Raw genomic sequence first — 26,616 nt, 5'->3', positions numbered from 1 at the left:
ACTATAAGATCTGGGCTACTTGGAACTGGGCCATTTTCTTACTCATCAAGACTGCTCAACTACAACACTAAGAAAATAAAATGTTGAAAATGAAGCTATTTATAATATAATACGATATTCTTAGGACTAAATGAATAAAAGTTGTGCAAGACTCTCAGAGTGAAAACTTTTAGTCATTATTGAATGACATTAAGAAAACATAAAATGGAGATCTCAAATTTTAAAAAGTAAAAGACAGTATTATATATATGGCAGATGTCCCTAAACTCATCTATGGATTTGATGCAATTCTAAGCAAAATACCAACACAGTGAATCAAAAAATTAGATAAGATTTTATAATAAGAGGGGCGCTTGGGTGGCTTAGTGGGTTAAAGCCTCTGCCTTCAGCTCAGGTCATGATCTCAGGGTCCTGGGATGGAGCCTCTCTGCTCAGCAGGGAGCCTGCTTCCCTTCCTCTCTCTCTGCCTACTTGTGATCTCTGTCTGTCAAATGAATAAATAAAATCTTTAAAAAATAAATAAATAAAATATAAAAAATAAATAAAAAAGATTTTATAATAAGAGAAAAAGATCCAAATAGTTATGATACATATGAAGAATAATGTAGGGGAGGAGGTAAGATTTATCCTATTAGATATCAAGAGTTAATTTCTAAAAGGCAGTAATAATTAAAATAGTGTGGTCTTGTCCTAAGGCTAGAGAAATTGGTCATGAAAAAGTCTGACAACAGTAAGCATTAGTAAGGGTGTGGTGCAATGGAAATGGTTACACCTGCTAGTGGGGACATCACTTTGGAAGACAATTTGGTATTGCAAATTCCACTCCAAGTTCATTACTTAAAGGATCTTTTACTTGGGCCCCAGGGGTCTTGTAAAAGAATATTCACAGACAGAAGCAACTCTGTCCATAGAATAATAGGTACAGTGTGGAATATTCACGTATTTGTATATTATCAATAAGAGTGAAAAACTATAGCTGAAAACCATAACATGGATGAACTTTAGAATAATTGTGAGTGGGGAAAAAAGCAAATGGTTTGACAACAAAGAGTGTGAAAATATTTTTATAAAGCTCAAAAAGAACATGAGAAAATTATTTAAAAAATTCAGGTAAGATTTTCCCCTGGGGGTGGGAGGGAATGAAGAATAAGGAAGACCATACAGGTAAGTTTGAGAGTTTGGATAATGTAGTTTATATTTTGGTGAAGAATTCAATGGGCTTCCATTTTTAAGAAATTCTTCAAGACTCTGGAACTGTGTAATAAAATCCATGTGGCATTGTTTCTTAACCTTATTTCTTCTTAAACTATTGAAGCAAAGTGAATAAGTGGCCAAGATAAAGCTTTTGCCATCTCCAAAGCTACACCTTTTCCAAAGCACCACCAACAGCCAAATGAATGTTCATGTAAACTAGGCTTGACCTGACAGACCCTGACAAAGGAAATATAGCTATGAAAGAAACACCCTCAGTAGAGATGTTGTCACGTTTAGAGCTAATCTGGCCATACTTCCACCTCTACAATCTCTGAATCACTGGTGGTTAAAAGAGCAACTGATGTTCTCAAATTAAATAAAACTTCTCCATAATTATCTGTTCTAGCTGGGCAAGAGTCAATTTTCCATGAATGTCCTTTAATAACGTAAAATATTAGTGAGCCATGCTATCTTCTTCGAGCTTTACATATATTTTTCCGTAAAAATTTTATATCCAAACACAAAGCATTATAACATACGTCTTAGTAAGTCACTTAAGTCATCAGGCTAAGAATTCATCGTTACTGCTTCCAGAATATCAGGAAGCCTCACAGAGGAGGCCAAAGAGTTAGGCGCTCTATGGTTGACTTGATTTTTCCATCCTGTTTTCCTTTTGTAGCCATAGGTTTTATTCCAGGTTCTGAATCCCATTTGCTATGCAAGCTCTTAACTTGAAATCTCTGAAGATATTTTATAAGTCCTTCCTGTGGTAGATTATTTACAAATATGACTATAATAATTTTTCCCATTCCTGTATGCATACACCTTTGTAACGTGACTTCACCATACCTCCCCATCAAGAGCTGAAGCCTATTTCCCCATGCCTTGAATCTTGGCTGCTCTTGTGATAATCTGACCAAATACATGTTAAAAGTGATATTGTGTGACTTCTGGACCTGAGCCTTAAGAAGTCTTTCATTTTTGTTCCTGTCATCTTGGATTGCTGTCCTGAAACCACCAGGGGAAAAAGACAAGGCTAGCCTACTAGGAGATGAGAGGCTCCATGGACTAGAGCTGAGTCCCCAGATCAGCTAGCCAAGAGTCAGAATCAGCCGCCAGACATTTGAGTGAGCCCATTTTAAACCTCCTGATCCCAGATGATTGTGCTCACATAAGCGACCCCAGACAAGAACCACAGAACTGCCCAGCTGAGTGCAACCCAAACTATTGAGCCACAAGATTATGAATAAAGTGGTTGTTGTCTTTAGCCACTAACTTTTGGGAGTGGTTTACTACAAAGCAATAGATAACTGGTATACTTCCCTTATTTTTTTTTAATCTTTTATGGGGTGTGGTGGTGGTGGTGGAGTGTGTGTGTGTGTGTGTGTGTGTGTGTGTGTGTGTGTGTGTGTAAAAGCTTAGCCACACTTACTATATAGCTCTTTCATCAGATTTTGGACACACAGAAAAATGTTTGATTCTGTGCTTGAGGGTACTGAAGAATGAAGGTAAACTGGCTAATTCCAAGACCTCAATATTTTATTTAAAAAGAATCCCATAGCTAGAATCTTTTAGTATAGATTCTTTAATAACGAGACTTCTCAGGAAAATTCTTTTTCCAGAAAGAATTTGTTTCATAATTTTTATACATTTTTCTTTCATTAGTAGACATTTCTTTTTTCACCTTAACAGTCTAACATATTTTTTTCCTTCTACATGGCATTCAACATTACTTAATTTGGAGTTAGGTTTTATTTGCTTTCCTTTCTGATTCTTTCAGAATTTATTTTTCTTTGTCCTGTTCTGTCATTCTCATCCCTGACATCTGCTGAGGATATGATAGTAGAACTAGACTGGTGACTAATGCAAATATCCATATGGCTCTGACAACTCCTTTACCTCCAAGCTACCTTGCTGATGTTCTCCACATCCCCTCCGTCCTACCTTTTGTTTCTTTTTATCAAAAACTTCACTCTCCTCTCTGCTGCCATAAATACAGTCCATGCATGCTGTGATATGGATATGAGAAACAGCACTGCTAAGCAGCTCAGGCTATATTTGACAGATCAGAGATTATTTTTTCTTATTTGGCTGTGTCAGGGCAGTGGAGTATTTTTCTCTTTGACACCAGTGGCAGCTATTACCGTGCCAGCTGCGAATCCAGAGAATAAATGAATGCACAGAGGAGGCATGGGGCCTTCCAGTCTGACTCAACACAGCCTCCCTGAGCTCTGCTGTTTTGTAGCCTACTGAAAATGGAGTCTCAGAGAGCAGCAGCCTAGTCAGTGTCTCATGGGATGGGAAGAAAAACATGGGAGGGAGGGAAGGGAGAGAGAAAAAGGAAGAGAGAAGGTGGAGATAAACAAGAGAAGAGAAGAAAAATACAGGGCTTTGCAGCTGATAAGAATTAACCAGGGGAATACTGGCAAGTACACTCTTGGCACCTTTGCCTCCCTGCTACTGCCTGCCAAACTGAGTTGTTATTAAAACACACAAAGAGAAACAGTAAAAGAATCAGTATTTCCCAGAAATGGAAGTAAGCAACATAATCAAGCAGAGTTTTGTAAATCTACTTAGTAGCTCCTTTTATATGTTTTTTTCTTTTATTTTCTTTTTAACATAATTGATATATACAAGAGAATATATAGAAAATACATGCAAGTTATATAAAACACCTGAAAATACACTCCAATCCATGAGCCAGAATATTGCCAATAACTTCTTCCTTCTATGTGTTTCTTTCCATCCCATTCTTTTCCCTCTCCCCAAGTAAGTGCCACTTCGCTGAATTTTTGTATTTAATTCCCCTCCTTACTACACAGACGCATATAAGCCTTCTCACCTACATGCATGCATGCTTAATACTGTTTAATCTTCATCACTTATGGGCATTATACAAATGTTGTCATACTACATGTAGTCCTATGGGACTTGATTTATTGATCTCACATTAAGTTTCTGAAATTCATCCACACTATCATAAGCAACTTGTTTTCATCTTTTTTTTTTAACTGCTGGGTAATATCATGTTATGCAGGTTTACTTGCCCATTCTCTTTTTACTGAAACACAGTTATTTCCAATTTTTTGCTATTGTCAACAATGCTGCTACAAATATTTTTATACATGTCTCCTAGTGCACATGTGCAAGTAGGTCCCTAAGGAAAACACTAAGAAACAGAGTTATAGACATATCAACATGAACAAAGTATAAAGAATATGTTTATAAATTTATATACTCCTAGATATATACACTAGAGTAAATTTATAAAAGTTAAAAAGTAATAATAGGTAATCCTGAAGAAGAGTATCCTTTTTGCCTTATCCTGTAAGATACAAAGACTTATAATGAAACTATAGCAATTACGACAGTGAGATATTAGTGCTGAGATGGATTATACACCAAACAAGTAGAATTAAGGGTCTAGAAACAGAAACCATGATACATAGTAAAAGAGGCACAGTAGATCCTGGGGAATGGCAGGACTAGACAATAAATGATGTTATCTATCCCAAGAAGAAAAATTGGTTGTCTATTTTGTATCGTATACAAAAAATCAGCTCCAGAAAATGAACCTACTGTAAAAGGCAAAACTCCAAAACACTTTAGAAGAAAACATACTTCTGCCTCTGGGGTAAGAAAGATTTATTAAGCAAAACACAAAAATGCTAACCTTTATAAAAAAAATTATAAATTTGACTACATTAAATTTCAGAAATTCTGTTCAATAAAAGATATCAAGAACAAACTCAATGCAAAAGACACAAAGTGGGAGAAAATATTTGCAATGTACTTGGAATATGGATTAACATATAAAGAAATATGGAAAATCAATGAAATGTGAAACATGTAAAGAAAATGGCAAATTAATGAAAATGTGACCCAAAAATTTGCAGGAAAATGGAGAAAAATTTTGAGCAGGTTTCAAATGAAAATATAAACAACTTCATTAAGAATCAGGGAAATACAAATGAAGACCACAATATAATTCCATTTCACACCTATTAGATTGCCAGAAATTAAGAGGAAACTGGTACAATTGCTTTGGAAAATGATCTGGCCTTATTTTGTAAAAATGAATGTTCATTTGTAGACCCTACCACCTGGCATTTCCACTCTTAGGTATGTATATGGGATGGCTACCAAGTCTAGGAACACAGACAAAACAAAATAACTAGTTTATTGTTATTATATTTTATAACACATGATAAAATAATAGCATGCATATTTCCAGCCTTTATGACCACCCTGAATGCAGCCTAGAGACTTCTTCAGTTCTAATTAAATATGGCAATATGTAAAATCCTTCCTGTCCCAACTATCTCTGCTCAGGCTCTTGAAAACACATACTAGTCCTTTGTGTCTGGAAATCGAAATTCCCTAGAAAATCCTACTAAATGTTGAAATCTATGCAGACCATCTCCCATGAAAAATCCATGGAGAATCTAAGGAGGTTCACTGCCTCCCCAATCGCTTTGTGTACCAACTCAGGGTCCATGTTTTCTGGGTTAAGAATTCTCTTCTAAGTCATTTTCTTTCCAGGGCTAGAATTTAAGGAACTGAGGTATGGCTTGGCCTCCATCTAGGAACTATACCTGTTTGGGTTTTGATTTTAGATGAACGAATGTGTTCCTTTTTCCAGGTATAGGAATCAGCATTTTGAGAAAACTGACAATCACCATACTTTGTCCTAGTTAAGAACAGAGCAGTAGCAAGTCCAGAACCAGTGCCAAGGGTACTTAAGCCTAAAGGTACCCAGGTCAGGAGGCATGATGATATGAGAAGGCAGAGCAAGAGCTTCCATGAGGCCCCTTCACTCATATGTCTGATGGAAAGATAGCCTAAATGTCAGGCTCAGTTTCCACCATATCCATATAAGAAGCCTAATGGGAAAATCAATACTCCTGAGGAATGTTGATATGAATAATATAAACAACCTCACATTTAAGAATCCTGGTTATCCAGAGCAGGCTACCCAGAGTGCAGCAATTCTAATCAAGTAAAATGAATTCATATCATCACTCCAACTACCTCCATTAGGAAAAGACAGGTACCATTTCTACTTTGCAATTATATTTATAGCTCATTCTTAAATCTTCAGATTTTTAATAATTGTTAGCCATCATGATAAAATAAGAATGTGAAATAATTGAGGACATGGTTTGTGGGATATACATAGTTACTAATTGCAAAGCACTATAAAAACATAAAGTGTCATATTAGGAAAAGGAGCAGGATAGGGAGAGTCTAAGATTGTGTGTTTGAAGTGAGACTGGGTGTGCCATTGACTACCACTCACTTATTGTGCAGTCTTGGGCAAATCTCAACCTCAGCATCCTTCCATGTAAAGTAGGGATAATAATACCTACCTTACAGGGGTACTATGAGAATAAAATGAGACAATGTCTTTTAAAAGCATAGGCCAATGTATAACATACAGGATGAGATATAAAAAGTAAGCTATTCTTAAAATTAACACCCCATTCTTCATTAGTTAGATCCAAGTCTCCTTTTCCAAGTATTTTTGAAATTATGGTATTTGTTTTAATCCCTCACTAACAGAATAACTAAAAGAGTAATTCTCATTACTCTTAGAGAAGCATTTCTTGGAAGCTAATGAGTTCTAAGGACAAAATGTATTTGCTGCCAGTAAGCATTAGGTAAGTTGCCCTTGTGATGATACATCGGTGTAATATACAAGGGTAGAGACATACAGCCAAAGATAAAGGAATATCTTGCAGAGATGGAGGAGATGAATAAATAAATATTTTAAATATATGGGTTTTATTTCCAAAGAGGTATAGCTAAGATTTTTCTTAAATGGTAAGTTGGGGGAGGGACTATAAAAGGTGGATAAATTCTTTAAGAACATTAAAAAATTAAAATTAAAATTTTTCTAAAGCTTCTCTGATTTTATTGCCAGAAGTGATATTGCTAAACTTTGTCATGAAATATAAAAGATGGCTTGCATCTGATTTCTGAAATGACGTGAAGTTAATAAAACTTAATGCAGAATTCTTTTCATTCAAATAGACCCAGTGTTCCCAATTCCTATAAAGCAACTGAGTCCAAATCTAAAGACAGCATGTAGCTTGATTCAATCCAGTCCCTACCTACAGAAGACCACAGCCCACTAGCTGTTTCCATTCATGCCCCATAATCACTCATCATAGCCTTCAATTCTCATAAATTCCTGTTGCTTCATTGCCGTCTGTCAGCTGATTCTCCAGCATTTCAGTTTCCACACTCTCTAACACTGCTCTACAAAACCTGCTCTCCAGCTTTTAACCTGACACAATATTCCCCACACCCACTATGACTACGGCACTTGATGGCATGGAAAATCCAACATATGACTACTAAATGACTACTCCATTAAATAACTCTCCACTAAATGACTACTCAGAATCTACCTCCTCTACGAAATTATTCTCCGTACAATCTAGGACTGTCCTGAATCTCTTCTTCTGCCCATTTCATGCAAGTATATCTTCATAAACCCAGACATTCCTTTTTCCTCTTAAAAATGTGAATTCATTTTGAATGGGATTCCCAAATAAAAATCTTTCGTATCTGTGAGAAATCTTATGGGGCTAATGAAGAAACATGTGGTATGCAGTGAATATTAACTGATTTATTCAATTTTATTTTTTTGTTTAAAGTCTTACATTTTATTTTTTAGTAATGATAGTAAATAGAAGTAAAGCACATTTTTGGCATCAAGAATTTGATTCTGGAGCCAAACTACTTAGTTACTAATGCCAGCTCTATTACTTACACAGTGTTCTCTCTAAAATTCAGCTATCTGAACTGTTAAATGAGGGTAATAATAGTATCTACTTAATAGGATTATCTTGAGGATTAAATTAAACAATCCAAGTACTTTTAAAAAGGGCATATTACATATCAAGCACTCAATGAATGTTTGTTGTGTTGTTCTTATTACTATTAATTTATCAGAAAAACATAACCAGTCATTTTTTAAGGTTTGAGTGTGTGTTTGAATGACTCGTACAATGAGGATCACTAACTTGCAAAAATGTCAGTTTGGCTTGAATTCAAGTTTGTGCCTTTCCTTCAGAAGTTCTGAAATTCTATCTGGAGATCAAAATAAAATAAATAAAAATAAAATATAATAAATACAATATATAATATAATAAATAATAAAATAAATAAAAACAAAATTAAAATAAATTCTTGTTTCCCATCACACAGTACCTGAAACTATTAGACTTGCCAATACTCTCTTTATTTCTGCCCACAGGCCGAGTGTGATGTCATCCATCACCTCCAAGGGGTTGAATACAATGGATACTCCAATTCCTGTCCCATTTGACTTCCTTGTGTTAGAAACCATCTACCCTCCCTTTCCCTCTTCCTTTGACTTCCAGGCACATGTCCTGCTTATTTTCTTCCTGTATCTTGGGCCCAATACATCTTAGTCCCTTGTGGTTATCTCTTCCCTTTCTTCACGATCGTGCTGATGCCCATGTAACTTCCTTCTCACTCCATACACTTGCCTTCACTTACCCCATTATCTCTCAGGATTTCAACATGTTGATGACTCCACATCCATCTTTATTGCCACTGTCTCAGGCCAGGCCCTTATTGTTTCCAACCTAACTTATGGAAATTGCCTCTTAAATTGTCCCCTGGCTGCCATCTTTTCCCCACTTTAAAATTTCTCCTTTATACAACAACCAGAATGACCTTCCTGAAGTATAAATCTGACCTTGTCACCACCAAGCTAAAGCTCTTTAATGGTTTCCTTTACTTTGGTGGATAAGACCTTTAAATCTTAAAACTACCTATCCCTTCTGTACTTTAATGACCACATTAAGAAGGCACCCTACAGGTTTTTGTTGTTGAGATTATGCCAGTTCAAACAAAGCACATCATTCTAAAAGTTTTTCCAGGGCTATACTTTTTATTCAAATCACTTTCCATCAAACACAATTGATTGCAGCCTTAAAATCAGAAGAGGTCATCAACTCCAGTAAATGAATTTTACCAAATCTCCTGAACTGAATTTTTTTTGGAAAGTCAATTATACACAATTATACACATACACACACACATACACACACACTACATTGTTGCTCTTTTTCAAAAATAGGTTATAGAATTCTCATGATGGTGAAAGCATATTGTATAAATACATACACTTAAGTATACTTAAAATGAGTTAGACAAAGGAAACAGGGTAATAATGAAAACTGACTATCCCAAAATTTAACAGCATTGTCCACAAGTTTAGAATTTAGATCTATTATACATTTCAGATCCTATTATAGAACTGCTAACCAGCAATATTTGCTAGAAACTGATGAACACTATTCACACATCTCAGAGACTTCTGTCAATGTGTATGAACAAACAGTGTAGAGGAATGTATAGCAAATCCAAGAGAAATGGCTAAAGAAAGAGGGGATGATTGTGAGACCTGCTGAGTCAGGAATCAAAGTCTGAATTATGTCCTGACCGTGGCCCTACTTCATACACACACACACACACACACACACACACACACACACACACACACATGTACACAAACATACTTCTTAAGACAGCTAATTAGACTTTCAAAATGTCACTTTCTTCATCTTTAGAATAGGGTACTTTAATTACACAAATCTCGAAGGCCCTTGCCAGCTTTGAAATTTGAATATTTAGTTACAGTATACCCACAGAATAGAACAGCTCTCCTCTAAACTATGCTTTGAGAAGGATAAAATCCATGCTTGCCTCTTAGTCACAGTTTAAAGACCTCTTAGGTGTCCAGACTTAATGAGGCTCCTCAATCTATATCCCTGAAAGTCTCCACCTTAAAGTGTTACAATCGTTAGCTTCCTCACTGCCCTAACTATGCTGGACGTTTTCATATAATGTAGCCTAAGTCATTCTAGGCTTAAAGCAATAAAAATTTAACAGAGAATTCAACATAATCCAACTCCCTGCTTTCAGGTCCAAGTAATGATACTTTCTTAGTTTTCCAGTGACACACACTAAATACTTCATAAGGAAAGAGCTGGATAAGTGACTAGCATGTATTTTTAGCTTCAGTTTCTTGCATTAGGGTTATAACAGCTGTATGCAGTAAAATTCAAGGGTAGAGTTAGCTGTATCAAACAACTTAAGACATCTACACCATCATAGTCATAGCAGCTGGACATGTTTTCTGCAGTGGAGATTTAATGTACTAGATAGGATTATAAGTGAATTGGATTGGCTTCACCATTTTGTATCATATTTTTCTTTGTGAAGAGCCATAGGCTTGAGTCTATATAGTTAGACTTGGGGGCTTAAACATAACCAACAAAATATAATGAGAATAAAACAAGGCTTCATTCTATAGTGTATCAACTGAAAAGCTATCCCAGCATTAAATAGCTCTGCTGATATGTGGAAATGCCTGTCTTAGACCATCCTCTTGTAAACTTTCCGATAGAGAGCAAACTCTTGACATATAGCTACAATTGTACTCCTGTCAAATACAGGTAGGATCCTGCAAAGTATATGAAAACAAGAATCCAGTTGCTTACCTGCATTATTAAGCAAAAAAAGGAGGGGGTGCAATGTGCTTCACATAACTCAAGCCAAATTATCCACATCCCCTAAATCAGAAGTCCAAAACTCACAGAGAAAAATCCAGAAACCTAATTTCAGTTTGCTTTGATTTGAAGGCTCATGTTTTTCAGAAGACTTATAAGCCTTGGAACTGAGTAAGAGAAATGTGTGAAGATGTGATATTCAGAAAAAGGTAGACAATTCACCCAGTCAATGTAAGTCCAGGAAGAGTGAGATTCCTCCCACATATCACTGGACCCAGAGCCACCTGGAACTTGAACTCTGAGCATCACTTACCCTATGACGATACAGGAGATGGCAGTTCCCAAGAAGGCATATGTTAAAATAGATCCTAAGTTTTGAAAAAAGTGTCTCTGGGGAGAAAAGAATATTTCATATAATACATCCATATATTTTCTTAGTGTAACAGGAAATAAAAATAAAGGTATGCACTTTCATAGCCCCTCCCTTCCTTCACTGTTTAGGCAAATTTTGTTTTTGAGCCTTAGTTCCTGGTTTTATCATACAAATAAGGCTGAACCAATTTATACTGCAAAAGACAGAGTTTTCTCAAAGAAATGAGGGAACAAATACATCCAGAAAAAAAATGACAGGGCAGAGATGAGAGAATGACTGCCAGAACTGGCTGGACCTGAGAGAGTGAGTAAATTGGGGTAATGTCCATGGAGGACTCTGGAATGATTAACAGAAGACAAAGATTTTAAGAAATTTTATTGTCAGTGGAATCCCTTTAGTATTTAAAAAGAGTATTCTAAAATATTTCAGTTGCCCTTTGACTTATTGGATCACTGACTTATATTTCTTTTGAATGTAATGAAACAAAACTTTACCACCTACAACAATTTATTTTAACAAATCTCACAAAATAATGCCTAGTATCGGGGCTAAGGATAAGGAAGGATGACCTGAATTAATCCAGCCTTCTAAGTCTTCTCAAATGCTGGCTTGGGAAAACTCCCTTCCAGTTCTGTAAGTGGGAGCCAAGTAGTTAGAACTGACAGCAAGAGGGAGCCTGGAGTACACAAGAAAATCAGGTCTGTACTGAACAAGCCGCCTCGCTGCTGGAGCTGACAGGCCGAAGGGGTGAGAACCCCACGAGTCTGTGGGGTGGGGTGTGCGCAGCAGAAATGCAACTGTACTCCCTCTGCATCTCAAAATTCAGACACACCGGAGCCTCAATCTGTGGTACAGGAGATGCTAGCACTTAAACTATTAAGGGAATGACTAATCTATGAAAAGTGCACATTCAGGCAGTACCTAAATAATGTCAGGCAAGAGCACAGAAGCTACAAAACTGGACTTCCTTTCTATGAACATCAACAGCTGAATATTAGCAAGATATGTTGAGTTTTCACCCTGATTGATAAATCCCACATCTCTCCAATTAACAGCTAATTCTTTGGTTATAGTCATCCAGAATAATATTGTCCAACGGAAATATAATATTAGCCACATATGTTATTTAAGATTTTTCTAGTAACCATATTAAAAGTAAACTTTTTAAAAAAGGAAAATGATTTTTGATAATGCATGTCTTATTTAACCCAGTATATACAAAACATTATCATTTCTACATGAACTCAATATCAAACATAATGGAGATATTTTACATTCTTTTTAAATACTAAGTCTATGAAATCCAATGCATATTTTACACTTAATGAACATCTTCATTCAAACTAGCCACATTTCGAGGGCTTAATGGCTGTATGTGGCTAATGATCAATGTATTAGGTAGTGCAGATTCAGAAGAATTCTAAGTGTGTCAGATAGAAATCTGTATCCTTAATCTAAGATAATGATATCCTTTTGAATTAAATAAATCCATAAAACAATTGTTTTTTCATTCTTGTTGGTACAATTCTCTACTTACTGATAAAAGAAGAAAATAATCACTGTATATTTACCTTCTTCAGGCTGTATCCTGCATGAAATATAATTGGTGGCAGTAAAACATTGAAGAAGATTTCTGGATCAAATGTCATCTGCCAGAAAAGATAAAAATGCAGTTAGGAAGATACTCCTTTGGGTCACTAAAAATGTGCTTTAAAAGTACAGTTACGGTCACTTCTGCTAAGTTTGTAGGAGGTATATTAACATGGTATTAAATTAGCACAGATGAAAATAAGAAAAATGCAAACTTAGAAATTCATAAATGCAATGAAACTGTGGAGCAATATTTTAAATGTAAAGCCCATTCATTCTATAGCTAATAACAATTCAATAAAACCCCTCTGGACAAAGAGAACTCTTCACATTTGTTTTGGTTAGTTGTCTATTTATCACATTTCAGATGTTTTCATTCTATTTTTTTCTGGTCCAAGAAATTTTCTGGCAGTGCCCAAACATTTTCACTTCTGACAAGAATATAGTTAAACTTTCCCCATATAAAACATTTTTAAAAATTTGGTTTTAGTTTTCCCTACTTTATCCCATTCAGGAGTTTGAAATATTTTCCAGACTTTGTGGAAAATTTATTTGAAAGTGTAAATGGATTTTTCTAATATTTGTTTATTGGCTTTTACTTAAATGTTAAAGTTGGCCCAAAAAAGTTACTTGGTATGAAATATGGAGATTCTTCTTTTTTAAATTTTTTAAAAAGATTTTATTTATTTACTTGACAGACAGAGATCACAAGTAGGCAGAGAGGCAGGCAGAGAGAGAGAGAGGAGGAAGCAGCTCCCCACAGAGCAGAGAGCCCAGTGTGGGGCTCGATCCCAGGAGCCTGGGATCATGACCTGAGCCGAAGGCAGAGGTTTTAACTCACTGAGCCACCCAGGCACCCCGAAATATGGAGATTCTTAAATCAAATATCCACTATTTACTAGGAAGTCTGAAATAAAACTCTTCTAACCCTTAAAATCTCACTTAGACTCATCCTCTTCCTTCTTTACCCCACTCCCCAAACACATACACAATGTCATTTATTATTCACCACTAGGGCCTTTTTACCATGATAGTACTCATCAAAATGTTTCAGACACATGGTTTCACAACTATAGTATTTAATTTTCCCTCCTTTTTTTTGCCTTAATTCTAACTCACCTCAGAAGCTACTCTTCTCTGAAAACCACTTCAATTTCCCCAGTTTCTTCTGTGCTATTTTAGCACTTTGGACTCTCCTTCTCCCTTTCTATCACAGCCCCTTTACATTACTCATGAAATACTTGGAAAGGGGTGGGTGCAGGAAGTAGGAGTTACCTAACTCAGCCAGGTCTCTTCTTATAAACTCATCCATGGATGCTACAACCGCTTGTATCAGTGAGCATTCAGGTCGATCAACTAGGGTTCATCCATAGCTCTCTGTCCCCAAGTTTCTTCATCTTTAGAATGAAGATAGTAATGTGATACTTAATTCTAAGGTGGTTATAAAAATTAAATCAATTAATATTTGTAAAGCCCTTGCAGCGCTGCCTAATATCTAGTAAGCAGTTCTAAGTATTTATTAGTAAAGAAAATAAAATATTTTTCAAGTTATACTATTTGAAGAAACTGCCCTATTGTTAGGAACCCTTGAAGGTTATGGCTATGTAAAATTTGGGCAAAGATACTACATTTCCTTCTAAGTTTGTTCTTTTTTCTAAGTTTATCTGATATACTATTATTGACCTATTTTTCTGAGGTCTCTTTGAAAGTATACCAATGGCATATTTGAAAGTTTTTATCAAAGAGATATATTTCTGAGTGTTGCAGGAATGAAACAAGGCAGCTGTGATCATCTAGAAGAAAAAAGTACAGTGGCACAAACATTTTGGACAGAAAATCCCTTGCCTCAGCAGTTTTTCTGCAAAAATCAGGGTAATCACTCAACCAGAACATTTCAATAATCAGAATGCCCCATTCCCTGCATGCAGGTTAACTAATGTGCTATTGAATTATATTTTCTGGAGCAGCCAGATGAAACTGGCAGGCTGAGAATGGCATGCAGCATACGAGGATTTATTTGTATATACAAAACAGATTTGTGTTCCTTTCAGACTTGCTATAAGCTTAGGAACTGCTAAATCAGAGTTCTGGGAGTAACTCCAAACCCAGACAATTTCTCAGAAATGGTTGGATCTGCTGCTGTACCAATCTCCAGATGGCGATTCCACATGTCATTTTCCTCAGATTTTGTGTTCAAATCATGGTCTTGGAGGTGGGACTGTTTTTAACGCCCAAACAATTAAAATTTTTCAATATAGTTTGAGGGGGAAAATCTAAGATAAGAGAAAACAGAAAGCTAAAAATATTTCAGCTAAAAACGTTAATCCTTTAAGATACAGAATTCAGTGGTGCCTGGGTGGCTCAGTTGGTTAGGTCATGATCCTGGAGTCCTAGGATCAAGTCCTGCATCAGGCTCCCTGCTCAGCAGGGAATCTGCTTCTTTCTCTGACCCTCCCCCATCTTGCGCACTCTCTCTCTCTCTCTCAAATGAATAATTAGAAAAAAAAAAAAAGGTACAAAACTTAAAGACCAGCCTTGTCCAATAGACGTCCTGTGATGATAGAAATATACTATAATTGTACTATCCAGTATGTAGCCACTAGGCACATGAGCCAATAAGCAACTGAATTGCAGGCTAGTACAACCAAGGGTCTGAGTTTTTTATTTTTCACATCTCCTGTGTGGTAGCTGGCAGATGCAATTATCCCTATTTTCAAGAGACAGGAGAAAAAATGAGTGGCATGCTCAGTGTTAATCAATGTGACAGATATTTCACTGAAAACTGAGTCTATGTTCATAGGTAAACTAAATATGTAGTTTCTGAGGAAACAGCAGGCTAACATAACTACTTAGAACAATATGTAGGAATGTTTAAGAGGAGTTGGGACTCCGAAGTCGATTTTATTATTTTGCTAATTCCTGATTCCTTTAGAAAAGTAGAAGTGGTTAACACAATAATGTGTTCAATAATTTGCAATGCTTTTTTCATTAAAAATTTAGTCTCTTCTTTCCTACAAAGTACTTAAAGATATGTGATAGATACATTGAATTCATTCTATAACTAAAGAAAGGAAAGATGATGTGCAAGCACAGTAAAAGGCATGGGGCTAGGCTATAATTCAGAGTTCTTTAGGACAGACACCATTCTGGGCTTGCTAACCTTGCAGAGAGGCTTGATGTTCAGGCAGCATATGAACTGGGTTTTGAAGGATGGATAGGAGCCTATCCATGGGCCACCATAAAGAACATGATCCTTTGTCTGCCCTAGGGGCAGTGGGCCAATTCACCAAGCCACAGAGGATACTGGTAGCTTCTTGGAGTTTCAGTTATACTCAATAGCAAGAGATTTGAAACATTTTAAATATTAAAATAAATGCAGACAAAGTAAAACATCTCAAAAACCCTATAGGTGCTTTTACTATAAATAGACTTCAAAGAAAACTTGGCTGGCTTAGGGTCAACAGAGTTGGGACATACCTAGAAACAGCTCAAGAGTGAGTGTTTCCTTTCTTCTTCCCTAAGTTATGCTTTTTTTTTTTTAAGATTTTTATTTATTTGACAGACAGAGATCACAAGTAGGCAGAGAGGCAGGCAGAGAGAGAGGAAGAAGCAGGCTCCGTGCTGAGCAGAGAGCCCAATACAGGGCTCAATCCCAGGACCCGAGATCATGACCTGAGCCAAAGGCAGAGGCTTTAACCCACTGAGCCACCCAGGCGCCCCATAAGTTATGCTTTTGATAGAAGGTCATACACTTGGGAAACAGAAATAGACAATGTAGAGCTCCTGAGGGATAGAGGAGGAATTTAATGCAGATGGATATTACCTAGACTATGAGCTCTCTCTGACCCTGTGGAGATGGATTTAAACTACACCCATTCAAACATGGAATAAATTCGAAGTATTTTATACAAGTAGGATTAAACAATAAAGTGGCCAGTGGGAATATAAATTTGTATAACCTCTTAATAGGGTAATTTGGCAGTAGGTATCCAAATGTCAAATGTCCACACCATTTGATTTAGCATTATCTCATCTGAGAATTTATCCTACAGATAAGCTTGTACATGTATGGAATGACATAAGGACAAGAGAATTCACTGCAGATGAAAGAATAAAAAAAATGCTGGAGATGATTAAACCATGAATTTTTAAAATAAATTACATGAGATTCATACAGCGAATACTATGTAACTTTTAGAAAGTCCAGGGAAACTGTCTCTGCATTGAAATGGCTGCTCTCAGGGCACCTGGGTGGCTCAGTAGTTAAGCGTCTGCCTTCAGCTCAGGTCATGATCCCAGGGTCCTGGGATTGAGCCCCACATTGGACTCCCTGCTCAGTGAGGAGCCTGCTTCTCCCTCTCCCTCTGCCTGCTGCTCCCCCTACTTGTGCTCTCTGTCTCTCTTTGTCAAATAAATAAAATCTTTTAAAAAATGAAATAGTTGCTCTCTATAATTTGTTGTCAAGTTAAAAGAGCAAGAATAGCATGTCTAGTGCATATAACGAAGATTGCTATGGGCTCACCATACCGCATTTCATTTTGTCCTTGTCAGACACCTAGACTTCATTTCCTTGTAGTCATATGGAGTCATATGACAGAGATCTAGCCAATTAAATATGGCAAAAGGAATATAAATTATTTCCAAGCCTGGTCCCTAAAAACCCCTAAATCTTTCATGCTCTATATTCCTTTCTTTATTAGCTCATATAGAGCATCTGGCAGAGGTCTCAGATCTCTAGGGACTGCCAGAGCCTGTAGGTTAAAGGAAGCTGGGATGATTAATGGCAACTGGAGAAGACTGTAGTTCTCCCCTTACTGGCCCAAAGGCCATAGTGCCCAAAGGCCATAGTGCACAAGAACTAAGCCATTATCATGTTAATCATTGAGATTTGGGGGTAGTTTGTTAAGGCATTTTGCCTATTCCAAGATTTGTGCAAAAAAAAAAGGGATGCAGAATATTTACATATATATATAAATATATACATATTTACACATAAACACACACACACACACACATAAACTATTGGTTGCCTCTAGTAAAGCTAGGAAAGAAAAACTGGTAACAGAAAATAAAGGTAGAAGTTGGAAGAAGGATTTTCTGTATATTTAGTGAGCAGGTGATTATCTTTGTCTGGCTTCGTATCTATAAATATGACCACATATCTATAGAGATGACCACTGCTTAGAGCAGTATATCCCAGCATTTTCCCCATCATGACACAGAACATGATTATATTGGGTCAATGGGGCAAGCTGCAGGAAAATTAGGGTCCTGGTGAGAGTACACAGGGCTGAAAGGATTAAAGTTGGGCCTCTGACCACTCTGAGCCCAAGGATGAGGTAATTGATATGTTGTGGCACACCTGTAACCCATCAGTACACCAGCTGAGGCATACTGTGCAGGATTTAACATTCCTGGCCCTGGTCCCACCTTTCACTCACTCATCCCCAGGAAACAGAGTGACTACTCTGATTACTGAGTTGGAAAAAAGGAATTGAGTGTATGCAGCTCAGTGCTGTCCTCTCTCCACGTTGCAATCAGGCTGCTTGCTCAGAGTAGATGTCCCTGGCTCCACCAAGACCTAAATTTTGTAAGAGCAAAGGCCAGCAGGGAGGCCCATACACTCCAGCTGAGTCTGCAGCTAGGTGGGTAAGTCTTTCTAGTTCTAGCAGAAGATGAGAAAGCCAATTCACAAACCAATCCTCACTATTTCAATTAGTTTTTGATCTCCATCTTTCTCACTTTTGTATCTATGTCTCAATTAGTAACAAAACAGATGTAATTAATAGGGAAATGACCTATTCAAGATTCTAACTTACTATTTTGTATCTTAAGAACTCTGAGCTATGTGAATGTATTATCTACTCAAAAAATAAAGTCATTTATTTATTTATTTATTTATTTATTTATTTATTTTTTAGGAAGATGCCTTAAGTAGATTAATTTGGAGGGGCCTCAAGATTGGACTGAATGAAGTGAAACCATTGTCAAGTTGCAGTTACCAAAATGAGTCAAGGTAATGACCATGTGAATTCAGGTGGCCATGACAGAATGGAAAGAAAGAAAGAAACCCAAGAGATATTAATCCACTCAACAAGTATTTACTTAGAATAAACCAGGCGTGTGGCAAAGAGGATTAGCAGGGCTTGCAGGTAAAATAGAGCACAAAAAATGAAAAACTCCAAAAGGGATCAATGTTTTTGCCACCTGGATGAATTACTGTGAGAATGTAGTTGGGGAAAAGCTGATGGTGGCAGAGATTAAGAGAGGTCAGAAAAACTGAACGCTAATTGACACCTTTGCTCATTGAGTCCAAGATGTCTGTGAGACACTCAAAAATCCATGCTTGGAGGAAAGGGCAAGGCCAAGGAGAAATGATCCAGAATCATCAGCATAGGGGAAATGATTTGACAAGTTTAGTTGAGATCTCTGAAAGAGTGAGCACCATAGAGAAGACAAGAGGACCAAGGACAGAATCCTGGAATTGGGAAGAAGGACACTACCAGGGAGGGAGACAAGAAAGAAATAATCAGAGAATGGGAAAGAATGATGCTCAGGACCATGGAGAGCCAGGAAGAAGTGTGGTGTAAGTAGGTGCTACTCCCTAACACAGGGCTGCCAGATTTAGCCAAGAAAAATACAGGATGCCCAGTTAAATTGGAACTTCAGATAAATAATTCTTTTTCAGAATAATTCTTTAGTACTACATCTGGGACATAACACTTCTCAATTATTAATTATTTATCTGAAACTCTCAAAGTAGAGCGAGAGACAAGAATGAAAAACCCCCCAAAGGAACCTGTGTTTAGCACCTGGCTGACTGAGGGAACAGCAAAGGAGCAGCTGACTCTCCCTATCCAACTCTGATGTCCATGGCTACAAAAAGGGGTTTGAGAGCTGAGAAGAAATTCTTTGGGTTTCTTAATTAGGAAGTGGTTGCTGATCCTTTTCAATTGATCTTCAACCAGAAGTGGGTACAAAGAGTTGAGGAAAAAGTGAGTAATGAGAAAGTGAAAGCAGTGGGTTCTTGACCCCTCCTTTTGGATGTTTGGTGGCAGGGTCCTTCGAGAACCTGCTAAACGTCTGTAGCTGAGATAGAGAAATAGGAAACAAAGAGACAAAGGCCACAAGAAAAGGAGATCAAAACGTAGAATGGTAAGGGCATAAGTTTAGGGAGGTAAGGAAGTGACATGAGCAGCAAAAAGATAATTCATGTTTTCTTAAAAATGGGGAGAAATCCTACTTTTTAAAAAAGATTTTATTTATTTATTTGACAGACACAAGTAGGCAGAGAGGCAGGCAGAGAGAGAGAGAGGAGGAAGCAGGCTCCCTACTGAGCAGAGAGCCCAATGCGGGACTTGATCCCAGGACTCTGGGATCATGACCTGAGCTGAAGGCAGAGGCTTTAACCCACTGAGCCACCCAGGTGCCCCAAAATCCTACTCTTAACATTCAGATCTGTGGAACAGACACATTAGGAAATAATTATTCACAGTAAAAAGCATTTTTCCATTCCTCCAGATGTTTCCTACAGAGCCCTTGTCTGTGGCAAGCACTCATCAGAGAAACACTCTTTACCTCATGTAGGCTGATGTTTAAGATGTAATACCACAGACACTACAGGCTGTCAGAGGGAGAAGCTGCCTTAGAGGTCACCTGACCTTGGGATCTGAAATCTCTGCCAATATCTGGGCTGCACGGAAGAGGGGGAATGATGGGAAGTGGGAGCAACTGCTCTGGTGCCTGCGCTGGATCTGTCCTCCCGTTTCTGCCTGAGCAGTTTTGGTTTTACACATTATGAAGAAGTGTCAGATTTTCTTTGAATGAAGGGTTCCTCTACTAAAAAATGTTTGAAGCCCTGACCTAATATTATCCCCCAGAAAGTTCAAGGAACATGTGGAAGGTCAATGAGTCTCTCAGAGGCAGCACTGAGTTTAAAAATCCTAAAGCACAGTTATTTCTCTTTTATGACATTTATGTTCTTAATTTTGTTCAAATATCTTAAATGATATCTCAGAGTTAAAGTCCTTCCCTCCACTCCTCCCTCAAAGCCAGCAATACCTTTAAGTTAGAAAGTGTTTTTTCTTTCCATATATGCACATATATGCACCCATAAGCAATAACTGATATTATTTTTAGTATACAATATTATATATAATCAGTATTTTTTAAAATTCTACAGAAACTTAAAAATCATATAAATACCATATTGCATTTAGTGTATTTTAAAGGTTTACATAAATTTAACCACAAATATATTTTTGCATTCTGTTTCTTACATTCAACATTATTTTTAAAGATTTATCTATATTAATATATGTGGATTTTGTCCATTCATTTAGACTGCTGTATAGTGTTCTATTGTATAAATATACCACCATTATTTTTTCCCTTCTCTACCAAGGGAATTAGGACAGAGGAGAAGGGAGTTGAGGGAAACTGGAAGGGGAGATGAACCATGAAGGACTATGGACTCTGAAAAACAATCTGAGGGTTTTGAAGGGGCGGGGAGTGGGAGGTTGGGGGAACCAGGTGGGGGTAATAGGGAGGGCACGTATTGCATGGAGTACTGGGTGTGGTGCAAAAACAATGAATACTGTTACGCTGAAAAGAAATTAAAAAAAATAATAATGCAATAGATTTTTTGTACTTAAGTGCATACCTGTGAAAGATTCTTTACAAGAGGAAAATACCTAGAAGTGGGCTGGATGATAAGGTGTATGAATATTCAACCTTAATATGTATTAGCAAATACTTTAAAGTGGTTACACAAATTTAAATTCCTACATGAGAGTATAAAAGTACTTCCTCATGTTCTAGTGAACACTTTGTGTTGACAAATTTCTAATTTTTGCTAGTTGGATAAGTATGAGTTGTTATCACATTATTGTTTACTTTGTATTTCCCTTTATGAAATGAGCATATCCTTAATAAAATGAACATATTTTCCTTGTTAATTAATCTTCTGTGATATCTCTTTAGTGAATTTTTTGGGGTCATATCTTTTATACAGTATGACTTTTTCATACTAATTAGTTCAACATAAAATCTTGTTACTATCATGTTTTGGTTATCTATATTTCAAATTTATTCTATTCTGTCATCCCTTAAACTTTTCACTCGTGTTTTAATACTGTTTTCAGTCTTTTTCGTGCAGAAATTTTTTTATTCTAATGTAGTGAAGTTTATTCCATTTTTACCTGTAATTTTCACTTTCAGTAACTTCTTTAAAAAAAATCATTCCCTGTCTTAATGTTATAAATATATTTTCTCCTCCTAAAGTTTCATAATTGGTTGTTTATAATTGAGTCTTTAATCCAATCTCAAGTTTACTCATTATATGATGTGAAACAGTAATCAAAGTTTTTTTTCTTCCAGATGGATAGCTAATTTACCCAAAAATATGCATAGGTATTTGGTAGTTCATCCTTTTCACACTGATTTCAGTTGGCTCTCCTCTCCAGTGCTTTTTCAAAGATCCATAAGACATTCATTCTAATAAATATTTGATAACTATTACCCAATAGTGTATTTAATAATTCAACTATAAGAACAGCTTTATACACATAGGTATTCACTGAAGTGTTATTTACAATAGTGAAAATTTAGAAAAAACTCAAGCACATTTACATCCATTACCCTGAATTTTTAAAACCCCGAGGAAAGGGTTAGTTTACGATAATAAGTAAAGTTACAAAGTTTTAGAGATCATCTGATCTAAGCCACATAGAAAAAAAATATATGTAAAAAGACTAAATAGAAATTTATTTAATTTATAGTGGTTGCATAATGTTACAGGATTATTGGAATTCTTCCTTAAAGGGAAAACAAACAAACAATCAAAAAACCTTTCCAGTCCTTCCCAAATGAACATCTTGTAAAGTTATCATTTAGAATCATGAACACTTGAAATAGAATAGAACCTTTATAAAGATTAAGGGATAATAAAAGGTGATAAATAATATGTGAGGGAAAGTTAAGAATTGAGGACTCAGATTTTTATGACTTTTCAGTGGGATAAAGTACCTAAAAGTCCTGATACAGAATCAGGGAAGTAAACAGTAAGTGTTCCTTAAATAGTTAACTCATGTCTTGTCCAATCTATTGAGTTGTTTTCATTCTTTTCCAATATTACTGAAAAGCTGAGAATACTTCCCCCCATTAGAATACCTAGTATTATGAATGCTAATATTAAAAATTGTGGACCACTGAAATATAAGCATTTTTGCATTGCAGTTTGTAGAAGCAGAACTGAATTACAGAGAAATGGCAAAAGGATAACTTTTAATAGAAGAGAAAATTTTAATAATCATAAATTATCATTGAGAAATTATGAGAATATTATACCATAAAACCTTTGCTCACTTTTGAAGTAAGAAAAATTCAAGACGTTAGAAATACACTATGAACATCATACATGCAAAAATGACAGATATAAACACTGGCATTTATTGGAGGTAGGTAGTGTTTAGAACTCCAGGCAAAATTAGGTAGAGAATTGAGAACAAAACATTTTTATAATTAAATATTTAACTTGGCAGTAGGGAGTTTTGAAAAGAACATTTAACTATGAGTCAGGAGACCTGGTCCTAAAACCAGTTCTGTTATAGCTCAATCTTGATAAAGTCACATAAGCTTTCAGAACCTCAGTTTTCTACTCTGAAGCATGGGGGATAATACCTGTTCACCTCGTGGAATAACAGTGAGGTTGAAATGAGCAATGCAGGGGCACTTGGTGGCTCATTTTGTTAAGTCACGGATTCTTGGTTTCAGCTCAGGTCATGACCTTGGGTCATGGGATTGAGCCTTGTGTAGGACTTCCCTTAGCAGGGAGTCTGCTTAAGATTCTGTTTCTCCCTCTCCTTGCCCCCTTTTTGTGCACACACTTGTCTCAAATAAAATAATTAAAAAAAAAAAAAAGAAATGGACAGTGCAATAAGAAAAGTCTTTGTAAATAACAAACTACCTTGGTAGCGGGAGTGCACAGTCATTATAATTTAGGGAGGGCTGAGTTCAGAATCTGTCTTCCTCATTTATAGACTGGTACAGTTACCACTTGTCAATTAATCATAATAGGTAATAATAAAAAGAACAACTGACATTTCCATAAAGCTGTTACAATTTGAAAAGGTGCCTTCATATATAGGTTCTCATTTTTTTTCTTCACAACAACCCTCTGAAGTAAGTATTCTGAACACCCATTTTTAAGAAGTAAAACCAAGGTTCACAGAGCTAAGTGACTTACCCAAAATCACATACCTTGTAAGTAGCAAGATTTAGACTTAAACCTTACTTTCTACTTACGAGTCCATTGCTTTATTGATAACAATGCTAACAAAATTAATAGGTAATATAATTTGAACACTTACTATGAGTCAGGCACTATTCTTTTTTTTTTTAATTGAAGTATAGTTGATAAACAATGTGACATTAGTTTCAGGTATACAACCAAGTGATAGGACAACTCTATATAGTATGTTATACTCACAAGTGTAGCTACCTTCTGTCACCATACACCACTACTATAATTTCATTGACTATATTCCTTATGTTGTACCTTTCATCCCCATGACTTATTCATTTTATAACAGGAAACCTGTACCTTCCACTCCCTTTCACCCATTTTGCCCATCTTCCTACCCACCTTCCCTCCGGCAACCATCACTTTGTTCACTGTATTTATGGATCTGTTTCTATTTGTTTGTTCATTTGTTTTGTTTTTTAGATTCCACATAAAAGTGGAATGGGGTATTTGTCTCTTTCTGACTTATCTCACTTAGCATAACATATTCTAGGTGCATTCATGTTGTCATGAATGGCAAGATCTCACTCTTTTTAATGGCTGAGTAATATTCCACTCTCTCTCTCTAGATATCATATCTTTTTCAATCATTCTTCTATCAATGAACACTTAGGCTGCTTCCATATCTTGGCTGTTGTAAATAATGCTGCAGTGAATACAGGGATGCACATATCTTTTTGAGTTAGTGTTTTTGTTTTCTTTGGGTAAATGCCCAGTAATGGAATTACTGGATTATATGGTATTTCTGTTTTCAATTTTTTGAGGAACCTTCAAGCCATTTTCCACAGTGGTTGCACCGGTTTACATTCTCAGCAACACTGTGTGAGGGTTCGTTTTTCTCCATATCCTTGCCAATTCTTGCTATTTCTTGTCTTTTTGATTCTAGCCATTCCGGCAAGTATAAGGTGATATCTCCTGGTGGTTTTGATTTGCATTGCCCTGAGGATTAGTGATATTGAGCATCTTTTTGTGGGTTTGTTGGACATTTGTATGCTTTCTTTGGAAAAATGTCTATTAGGTCTGCTGCTCAATTGTTAATGGGATTATTTGAGATGGGTTTTTTGAGTTTTTCGTTTGTTTTTGTTTGTTTGTTTGTTTGTTTGTTTGTTTTTGGTTTTGGTGTTGAGCTGTGTAAATTCTTTATATATTTTGGATATGAACCACTTATCAGATATCATTTGCAAATATCTTCTTCAGTTCAGTAGGTTGCTTTTTCATTTTGTAGATGTACAAAGATGTGCAAAAGCTTCTTAATTTGGTGTAAGTCCCTAAAGAGACATATCTAGAAAAATACTGCTAAGGCCAATATCAAAGAGATTACTGCCTACATTTTCTTCTGTTTTTATGGTTTCAGGTCTCACACTTAGGTCTTTAATCCATTTTGAGTTTATTTTGTATATAGTGTAAGAAAGTGGTCTAATTTTTTTCTTTTGCAGGTATCTGGCCAGTTTTCCCAGCACAATTTACTAAAGAGACTGTCTTTCTTATTGCATATTCTCACATACTTTGTCATAGATTAATTGACCATGTAAATGCAGATTTATTTATGGACTTTCTATTCTGTTCTATTGATCTATGTGTCTATTTTTGTACCAGTACCACATTTCAATTGTTATAACCTCGTAGTATACCTTGAAATCTGGAATTGTAATACCTCCAGCTTAGTTCTTCCTTCTCAAGACTGCTTTGACTATTCAGGATCTTTAGTGATCTATACAGATTTTAGAATTATTTGTTCTAGTTCTGTGAAAATGCATTTTGATAGGAATTGCACTGAATCTGTACATTGCTTTGGGTACTATGGTTATTGTAACAGTATTAATTCAGCCAATCCATGAGCATAGCATGTCTTTCCATTTGTTTGCATCATCTTCAATTTCTTTCATCAATGTTCTATAGTTTTCAGAGTACAGGTCTTTCACCTACTTGGTTAAGTTTATTCCTAGGTAATGTATTCTTTTTGGTGCAATTACAAATGGGATTTTTCTTCATTTCTCTTTCTGCTACTTTATTTTTAGTGTATAGAAGTGTAACAGATTTCTGCATATTAATTTTGTAACTTACAAATTTACTGAATTCATTTATTACTTCTAATAGTTTTCTGGTAGAGTCTTTAGAGTTTTCTATGTATAGTATCATGTCATCTGCACATAGTGAAGATTTTACTTCTTCCTTACCTATTGGGATGTTTTTTATTATTTTTTTTTCCTTGTCTGACTGTTGGGGCTAAGACTTCCAGTACTATATTGAGTATAAGTAACAAAAGGAGATATCCATGTCTTTTTCCTGATCTTAGAGGAAAAGTTCCCCATTTTTCATTATTAAGTATGATGATAGCTGTGGGTCTGTCATATATGGCCTGTATTATGTTGAAGTATGTTCCCTCTAATCCCATTTTGTTGAGAGTTTTTATCATGAATCAATGCTGTACTTTGTCAAATACTTTTTCTGCATGTATTGAAATGATCATATGATTTTTATTCTTCATTTTTTTTAGATTTTTATTTATTTATTTGACAGAGAGAGAGAGAGATCACAACCAGGCAGAGAGGGAGGCAGAGGTGGAGGGGGAAGTAGGTCCCCTGCTGAGCAGAGATCCTGATGCG

At 36.2% G+C, this 26,616-nt stretch overlaps 1 protein-coding gene across 1 annotated transcript in view; it reads right to left on the bottom strand.

Annotated features, from left to right (window-relative positions):
• SLC9A9 (solute carrier family 9 member A9) overlaps window positions 1-26,616 on the bottom strand; it is a 540,987-nt gene that overhangs the window by 484,971 nt on the left and 29,400 nt on the right. The window contains exons 3-4 of the mRNA XM_046003499.1: window positions 12,690-12,767; window positions 11,059-11,135 (exon numbers count right to left, since the gene is read on the bottom strand). Coding sequence (XP_045859455.1) covers window positions 11,059-11,135; window positions 12,690-12,767 — 155 coding nt within the window. The remainder of the gene's footprint in view (window positions 1-11,058; window positions 11,136-12,689; window positions 12,768-26,616) is intronic.

Source organism: Meles meles, chromosome 4 (assembly GCF_922984935.1).
Source record: "Meles meles chromosome 4, mMelMel3.1 paternal haplotype, whole genome shotgun sequence".
NCBI lineage: Eukaryota > Metazoa > Chordata > Mammalia > Carnivora > Mustelidae > Meles > Meles meles.
Note: the sequence above shows the minus strand (reverse complement) of the source record. Positions and strands in the feature narration are given on the sequence as shown.